Consider the following 9,265-nt stretch of genomic DNA (forward strand, 5'->3'; position numbering starts at 1 on the left):
TCACTGGATCAAAATCCTGGAACTCCCTTCCTAACAGCACTGTGAGTGTACCTACATCACACAGACTGTTCAAGAACAGAGCTCACCATCACCTTCTCAAAAGGTCATTAGAGATGGGCAATAAATGTTGACCTAGCCAGTAATACCCAGATCCTGTAAATGAATTTTTAAAAATTGGTAACTATGTGTTAAATATTTAAAAGCTGAGGTAGGAATGACGGAAATACACTTATACACTTATACACAGGGCATGGCTGGGAGGCTGGGATTCTTTGAGAAACGGTAAGGCAGCAGCACAAAAGTGGACAGCAAATTGAGAGCAAATAATCACATGACAAGTGACCCTGTACAAAGCATCCTGTCCATCAATATGTGCCACACAGGCAAGCAGATCATAGTGAGAACAGCTGAACTTCTTCCATTTGCATCAAATGTACTTTTATTTACAAAAAGTGCCCCAATAAATAAAGTCTCTACTTACTCAGTGATTCGTTTGGCTAATTCAGTGCAGGCTGTATTGGAATTGGCCGAGAAGACACGGTAACCACCTTTCGCCACGTTCATCTTTGCAGACTGGTCCAGATTGTCAATTCTGTAGAAAGTGAGTGAAGAAAGATCAGCAAGAGGCAGAAACACAGAGTGTAACATAGTGAGAGGCAGAGATACAAAATTAACAGAGCGTAAGAGAGTAAGAGGCCTGCTTGGGGCAAGAGCATGCCACAAGACCCCAGCATGGACCGGGGGGCGGGAGAATGGACGGGGGCATCCCCCTCCATCCCCATCTCCCCCCCTCCTCCCACTCACCCTCTCCACCCCCTCCCCCTCCCCACCCCCCTCCCCCTCTCCACCCCCCTCCCCACCCTCTCCCCCTCCCCACCCTCTCCACCCCCCTCCCCACCCTCTCCCCCTCCCCACCCTCTCCACCCCCCTCCCCCTCCTCCCACTCACCCTCTCCACCCCCCTCCCACTCACCCTCTCCACCCCCCTCCCACTCACCCTCTCCACCCCCCTCCCACTCACCCTCTCCACCCCCCTCCCACTCACCCTCTCCACCCCCCTCCCACTCACCCTCTCCACCCCCCTCCCACTCACCCTCTCCACCCCCCTCCCACTCACCCTCTCCACCCCCCTCCCACTCACCCTCTCCACCCCCCTCCCACTCACCCTCTCCACCCCCCTCCCACTCACCCTCTCCACCCCCCTCCCCCTCCTCCCACTCACCCTCTCCACCCCCCTCCCCCTCCTCCCACTCACCCTCTCCACCCCCCTCCCCCTCCTCCCACTCACCCTCTCCACCCCCCTCCCCCTCCTCCCACTCACCCTCTCCACCCCCCTCCCCCTCCTCCCACTCACCCTCTCCACCCCCCTCCCCCTCCTCCCACTCACCCTCTCCACCCCCCTCCCCCCACTCACCCTCTCCACCCCCCTCCCCCCACTCACCCTCTCCACCCCCCTCCCCCTCCTCCCACTCACCCTCTCCACCCCCCTCCCCCTCCTCCCACTCACCCTCTCCACCCCCCTCCCCCTCCTCCCACTCACCCTCTCCACCCCCCTCCCCCTCCTCCCACTCACCCTCTCCACCCCCCTCCCCCTCCTCCCACTCACCCTCTCCACCCCCCTCCCCCTCCTCCCACTCACCCTCCCCCTCCACCCCCCTCCCCCTCCTCACCCTCCCCCCCCTCCTCACCCTCCCCCCCCTCCACCCCCTCCCCCTCCTCCACCCCCTCCCCCTCCCCCCCCTCCACCCCCTCCCCCTCACCCCCTCCCCCTCACCCCCTCCCCCTCCTCCCACTCCCCCCCCTCACCCTCTCTCCCACTCCTCCCCCCTCCCTCTCCCTCTCCCCTCCCTCTATTTCTCTATTTTTCTATTTTTCTCTCACTCACATTTTTTTCTCGATTTTTTTCTCTGTTTCTCCGGCGGAAGTTTCCAGTTCCCACCTTTAACCCGGGTTCTGAGTGACAGTGGCTACAACCAATCAGTGTCCGAGATTAGTCAGCCAATCATTGCTCTGGAGCGGCAGGTAGCAGCCAATAGGATGGGGAGAGGGCGGGACCTCCGGTCCCCGCCGCGGGTGGGGTTGTGAGGATTGGCGGTTTGATCAGTAATCTGTGTTTTATACACTCTGTCTGAGGCCACAACTCCCCATTCACCTGATGAAGGGACTAACCCCGAAAGCTTGTGAGTCTATTATCAAATAAATCGGTTGGACTAAAACCTGGTGTTGCCATCTCTTTCTGAAGGGTTTTGAGGTGAAGCCGGAAATTTCTTTAGGAAGTGGCAAAGTGCTAAAGCCAGGAACCAATCAGTGATCAGCGTCCATGTCCAGTCAGGGATGTGAGTGGGGGATTGAATTCAGGAATAAAGTGCAATATTGGAGAGCCAGTCAGTCATCCTTACTGTCAGGCCTCCACCAAACCCTGCCCTAACCCCCTGCCTGGGCACACACTGTGTGTGTGAACCCTCGGAGGGTTCATACAGCGAGGCGATATGGGTGGAGCTCAGGAATAGGAAAGGTGTAGTCACAATGTTGGGGGTTTACTATAGGTCACCCAACTGCCAGCGGGAGATAGAGGAACAGAAATGTAGGCAGATTTTGGCAAAGTGTAAAAGTAACAGGGTTGTTGTGGTGGGAGATTTTAACTTCCCCTGTCTTGACTGGGAGTCACTTAGTGCTCAGGGCGTGGATGGGACAGAGTTTGTAAGGAGCATCCAGGAGGGCTTCCTGAAACAGTATGTAGATAGAGTAACTAGGGAAGGGGGCTATACTGGACCTGGTATTGGGGAATGAGCCCGGCCAGGTGGTCGATGTTTCAGCAGGGGAGCAGTTTGGGAACAGTGACCATAATTCAGTAAGTTTTAAGGTACTGATGGATAAAGGTAAGTGTAGTCCTCATGTTAAGGTGCTAAATTGGGAGAAGGCTAATTACAACAATATTAGGCTGGAACTGAAGAATGTAGATTGGGGGCAGATGTTTGAGGGCAAATCAACATCTGGCCTGTGGGGGGCTTTCAAATGTAAGTTGACAGGGATTCAGGACCAGCACATTCCTGTAAGGATGAAGGATAAGTATGGCAAGTTTTGGGAACCTTGGATAACGAGAGATATTGTGAGCCAGTCAAAGAGAAGGAAGCATTTGTCAAAGCTAGGAGGCTGGGAACACACGAAGCAAGTGTAGAATACAAGGAAAGTAGAAAGAAACTTAAGCAAGGATTAAGGAGGGCTGAAAGGGGTCACGAAAAGTCATTGGCCAGCAGGATTAAGGAAAATCCCAAGGCTTTTTATACATATGTAAAGAGCAAGAGGGTAGCCAGGGAGAGGGTTGGCCCACTCAAGGACAAGAGAGGGAATCTCTGCTTGGAGCCAGAGGAAATGGGCAAGGTATTAAATGAAAACTTTGCATCAGTATTCACCAAAGAGAAGGACTTGGTGGATGATGAGTCTGGGAAAGGATGTGTAGATAGTTTGAGTCATTTTGAGATTAATAAGGAGGAGGTATTGGGGTTCTTGAGAAACATTAAGGCAGACAAATCTCCAGGGCCTGATGGGATATACCCCAGAATACTGAGAGAGGCAAGGGAGGAAATTGTGGGGGCCTTTAGAGAAATCTTTGTATCCTCACTGGCTACTGGGGAGGTTCCAGAGGATTGGAGAATAGCTAATGTTATTCCTTTGTTTAAAATGGGTAGCAAGAATAATCCAGGTAATTACAGGCCGGTGAGCCTGACATCAGTGGTAGGGAAATTATTGGAGAGGATTCTTCGAGACAGGATTCATTCCCACTTGGAAATAAGTGGACGTATTAGTGAGAGGCAACACGGTTTTGTGAAGGGGAGGTCGTGTCTCACGAGCTTGATCGAATTTTTCGAGGAAGTGATGAAGGTGATTGATGAGGGTAGGGCAGTGGATGTTGTCTATATGGACTTCAGTAAGGCCTTTGACAAGGTCCCTCAGAGCAGACTGGTGCAGAAGGTGAAGTCACATGGGATCAGAGGTGAGCTGGCAAGGTGGATACAAAACTGGCTCAGTCAAAGAAGACAGAGGGTAGCAGTGGAAGGGTGTGTTTCTGAATGGAGGGCTGTGACAAGTGGTGTTCCTCGGGGATCAGTGCTGGGACCTTTGCTGTTTGTAATATCTATAAATGATTTGGAGGAAAATGTAACTGGATTGATTAGTAAGTTTGTAGACGACACAAAGGTTGGTGGATTTGCGGATAGCGTTGAGGACCATCAGAGGATACAGCGGGATATAGATCAGTTGGAGATTTGGGCGGAGAGATGACAGATGGAATTTAATCAGAAAAAATATGAGGTAATGCATTTTAGAACATAGAACATTACAGCGCAGTACAGGCCCTTCGGCCCTCGATGGTTCCACTGGTCGGTGCAACAATCTAATGACCCTCTAACCTAAACTATTCCAACGTTATCCATATGCCTATCCACAGACCATTTGAACGCCCTTAAAGTTGGCAAGTCCACAACTGCTGCAGGCAGGGCATTCCATGACCTTACTACCCTCTGAGTAAAGAACCTACCTCTGACATCCGTCCTATAATTACCACCCCTTAATTTGAAGCTATGTCCCCTTGTGTTAGCCATCACCATCCGAGGTAAAAGGCTCTCACCGTCCACCCTATCCAATCCTCTGATCATCTTGTATGCCTCAATCAGGTCACCTCGTAACCTTCTTCTCTCCAATGAAAATAACCTCAAGTCCCTCAGCCTTTTCTCATAAGACCTTCCCACCATACCAGGCAACATCCTGGTAAACCTCCTCTGCACCCTTTCCAATGCCTCCACACCTTTCTTATAATGCGGCGACCAGAACTGTACGCAATACTCCAAGTGCGGCTGCACCAGAGTTTTGTACAGCTGTAACATGACCTCATGGCTCCGAAATTCAATCCCTCTACCAATAAAAGCTAACACACCGTACGCCTTCTTAACAACCTTATCAACCTGGGTGCCAACTTTCAGGGATCTATGCACATGTACCCCAAGATCTCTCTGCTCGTCAACACTGCCAAGAGTCCTTCCATTAGCCCTATATTCTGTACTCCTGTTCCTCTTACCAAAGTGAATCACCTCACACTTTTCCGTATTAAACTCCGTCTGCCACCTCTCGGCCCAGCTCTGCAGCTTATCTATGTCCCTCTGCAAACTGTAACATCCATCCTCACTGTCTACAACTCCTCTGACTTTGGTGTCGTCAGCAAATTTACTAACCCATCCTTCTACACCCTCATCTAGGTCATTTATAAAAATGACAAACAGCAGTGGCCCCAAAACAGATCCTTGAACTACATCACTTGTAACTGAACTTTGGAAGCTCTAATCCAAATAGGAAATATACAGTAAATAGTAGAACCCTTAAGAGTGTCAATAGGCTAAGGGACCTGGGTTTCGGGTCACTGAAAGTGAAGGCATACGGCGTGCTTGCCTTCATCAGCCGGGGTATTGAGTTTAAAAATTGGCAAATCGTGTTTGCAGCTTTAGGGTCAGAAGAGATAGGTGAGGCGTTGAATGAATACCTTTCTTCAGTGCTCACTAAGGAGAGGGGCCATGTTTTTGAGGATGAGAGTGTGATACAGGCTGATAGGTTGGAGGAGGTAGATGTTCTGAGGGAAGGTGTATTAGCAATTTTAAAAAACCTGAGGGTAGATAAGTCCCCTGGGCCAGATGGGATACATCCTAGGATACTTTGGGAGGCAAGGGATGAGATTGCAGAGCCTTTAGCTTTGACCTTTGGGTCCTCACTGTCCACGGGGATTGTGCCAGAGGACTGGAGAGTGGCGAATGTTGTTCCTCTTTTCAAGAAAGGAAATAGGAATGACCCTGGTAATTATAGGCCAGTTAGTCTTACTTCGGTGGTTGGTAAGTTAATGGAAAGGGTCCTGAGAGATAGGATTTATGACCATTTGGAAAGATGCAGTTTAATCCGGGATAGTCAGCATGGTTCGTAAGGGGTAAGTCCTATTTCACAAATTTGTTTGAATTCTTTGAGGAGGTAACTAAGTGTGTAGACGAGGGTAGAGCAGTTGATGTCGTATACGTGGATTTTAGTAAGGCGTTTGATTAGGTTCCCCATGGTAGACTCATGAAGAAGATAAGGAGATGTGGGATAGAGGGAAATTTGGCCGATTGGATAAGTAACTGGCTGTATCATAGAAGACAAAGGGTGGTGGTGGAAGGAAAATTTTCAGACTGGAGGCCAGTTACCAGCGGTGTACCACAGGGGTCAGTGCTGAGTCCTCTGCTATTTGTGATTTTTGTCATAAATTTTTTACACAGATTTTTTACAGAGGGTGGTGGGTGCCTAGAACTCGCTGCCAGGGGAGATAGTGGAAGATAGTGGAAGTGGATACGGTAGTGACTTTTAAAGGGCATCTTGACGAGTACATGAATGAGATGAGAATGGAGGGATATGGTCCCCAGAAAGGTAAGGGGTTTTAGTTCAGTCGGGCAACATGGTCAGCGCAGGCTTGGAGGGCCGAAGGGCCTGTTCCTGTGCTTATCCCAGTGCAATGCCGACATCTCCACATCTTGATTATAGAAGACAGAGAGTTGCATTGGAAGGTGTTTTTTTTTCAGAATGGAGGGCTATAGCTCGTGGTGTTCTGCTGGGATCAGTGCCCTGATCTCTGTCGTTGTAATTTATGTAAATGATCTGGAGGAGAATTTAGGTGGTCTGATTAAACAGAAACAGAAAATGCTGGAAAATCTCAGCAAGTCTGATAACGTCTGTGGAGAGAGATTAGGATGTGGAGATAAGAACATAAGAAATAGGAGCAGGAGTAGGCCATCTAGCCCTTCGAGCCTGCCCCGCCATTCAATATCATGGCTGATCTGTTGTGGCTCAGTTCCACTTTCCCGCCCTCTCCCATAACCCTTAATCCCCTCTCTTATCAAGAACCCATCAACCCGCTTCTTAAAAATATTTAGCGAGGCAGCCTCCACCACTTCAACGGGCAGAGAATTCCAGAGATTCACCACCCTTTGAGTGAAGAAGTTCCTCCTCAACTCCGTTCTAAACCGCCTCCCCTTTATCTTGAGGCTGTGCCCCCTAGTCCTACTGTCTTTTTTGAGCGGGAAGAGTCTCTCCACCTCTATCCTATCCATCCCATTCATCATCTTATACGTCTCAATGAGATCTCCCCTCATTCTTCTAAACTCTAACGAGTACAAGCCTAGTTTATTCAGCCTCTCCTCATAGCTCAATCCCCTCAACTCCGGTATCAGCCTAGTAAACCTCCTCTGCACTCCCTCCAGGGCCAAAATATCCTTGCGCAGATGCGGCGCCCAAAACTGCACACAGTACTCCAGCTGCGGCCTCACCAATGCCCTATACAGCTGCAGCAAGACCTCCCTACTTTTATATTCAATCCCCCTCGCTATGAAGGCCAGCATCCCATTCGCCTTCCTGACCACCTGCTGCACCTGCAAGCTGGGTTTTTGCGACTCATGCACAAGGACCCCGAGGTCCCTCTGCACCGTCGCCGGCATTGGACTTGGGTGAGCACAGTAAGAAGTCTCACAACACCAGGTTAAAGTCCAACAGGTTTATTTGGTAGCGCTAGCTTTTGGAGCCTGAAACAACTTCTTCAGGTGAGTTACAGAACAAAGAAATCTAGGGGTACATGTTCATAGCTCCTTGAAAGTGGAGTCACAGGTGGACAGAGTGGTGAAGAAGGCATTCAGCATGCTTGGTTTCATTGGTCAGAACATTGAATACAGGAGTTGGAATGTCTTGTTGAAGTTGTACAAGACATTGGTAAGGCCACACTTGGAATACTGTGTACAATTCTGGTCACCCTATTACAGAAAGGATATTATTAAAGTAGAAAGAGTGCGGAAAAGATTTACTAGGATGCCACCGGGACTTGATGGATTGAGTTATAAGGAGAGACTAGATAGACTGGGACTTTTTTCCTCTGGAGCGTAGGAGGCTGAGGGGTGATCTTATAGAGGTCTATAAAATAATGAGGGGCACAGATCAGCTAGATAGTCAATATCTTTTCCCAAAGATAGTGGAGTCTAAAACTAGAGGGCACAGGTTTAATGTGAGAGGGGAGAGATACAGAAGTGTCCAGAGGGACAATTGTTTCACACAGAGGGTGGGGAGTGTCTGGAACAAGCTGCCAGAGGTAGTAGTAGAGGTGGGTACAATTTTGTCTTTGAAAAAGCAATTAGGCAGTTACATGGGGACGAGGGGTATCGGGGGATATGGGCCAGATGTGGCCAATTGGGATTAGTTTAGGGATTAAAAAAAAAGGGTGGCATGGACAAGTTGGGCCAAATGGCCTGTTTCCCTGCTGTAAACCTCTATGACTCTAAGGAGCTTGAAGCTCTGAAAGCTAGTGCTGCCAAATATACCTGTTGAACTTTAACCTGGTGTTGTGAGAGATCGGAGTTTAACATTTCAAGTCTGGACGAACCTTTATCAGAATTAAAGACAAAGAAAATCAGACGTAATTTCTACACCTCAGCGAACGTGTGGCTGGATGAAACTGGGAGGGAGCGGAGGGGGTGAGAGTAGTGGCCCTGGGGATGGGTTGGATGTGGTTGTGAGCCCTGTTATCTACACTGGGTGGAAAAGCACAATTGAGGAAGAAGGCAGACATTTCAGCCGTGCTAGCCGAGAGAGTGACTTCATCAGAACAGATGCGGCAGAGGTGAAGGAACTGAGGGAATGGGATGGAATCCTTACAGAATGTGGGGTGTTAAGAGCTGCAATCGAGGTAATTGCGGGATATGAAGGGTTTGTAATGTTGGTGCAGGCTTGAAGGGCCGAATGGCCTACTCCTGCACCTATTTTCTATGTTTTTATACATGAACACCCAGGGAATAGAGGGACTGCCTAGATGCAAAAGGTCTTTAGTTTAGAATGGCGACATGTGTTGGTGCAGGCTTGATGGGCCGAAGGGCCTGTTCCTCTGCTGTACCGTTCTTTGTAAATGAATTTGAATAAAACTACACACTTGGACAGCTATAAACACAATCAACTGGCTAAACACTCAGACAGGTACAGGTGTGCACACGGACAGGTACACTCAGACAGGTACAGGTGTGCACACAGACAGGTACACTCAGACAGGTACAGGTGTGCACACAGACAGGTACACTCAGACAGGTACAGGTGTGCACACAGACAGGTACACTCAGACAGGTACAGGTGTGCACACGGACAGGTACACTCAGACAGGTACAGTTGTGCACACAGACAGGTACACTCAGACAGGTACAGGTGTGCACACAGACAGGTAC

General features: G+C 49.6%; 1 protein-coding gene across 2 annotated transcripts in view; it reads right to left on the reverse strand.

The window, feature by feature from the left end:
* Window positions 1-2,043, reverse strand: part of prpsap1 (phosphoribosyl pyrophosphate synthetase-associated protein 1) — a 64,844-nt gene extending 62,801 nt beyond the window's left edge. Inside the window, exons 1-2 of one of the 2 annotated variants that reach the window (XM_080209240.1) lie at window positions 1,885-2,043; window positions 482-592 (exon numbers count right to left, since the gene is read on the reverse strand). In XM_080209240.1, the coding sequence (XP_080065366.1) occupies window positions 482-564 (83 nt within the window). In that variant the 5' untranslated portion in view covers window positions 565-592; window positions 1,885-2,043. The remainder of the gene's footprint in view (window positions 1-481; window positions 593-1,884) is intronic. The other variant, XM_080209241.1, reaches the window with a different exon arrangement.
* Between the last annotated feature and the right edge of the window lie 7,222 nt (window positions 2,044-9,265).

Source organism: Carcharhinus amblyrhynchos, chromosome 21, assembly GCF_965287045.1.
Source record: "Carcharhinus amblyrhynchos chromosome 21, sCarAmb.v2.hapA, whole genome shotgun sequence".
In the NCBI taxonomy this organism is placed as follows: Eukaryota; Metazoa; Chordata; class Chondrichthyes; order Carcharhiniformes; family Carcharhinidae; genus Carcharhinus; species Carcharhinus amblyrhynchos.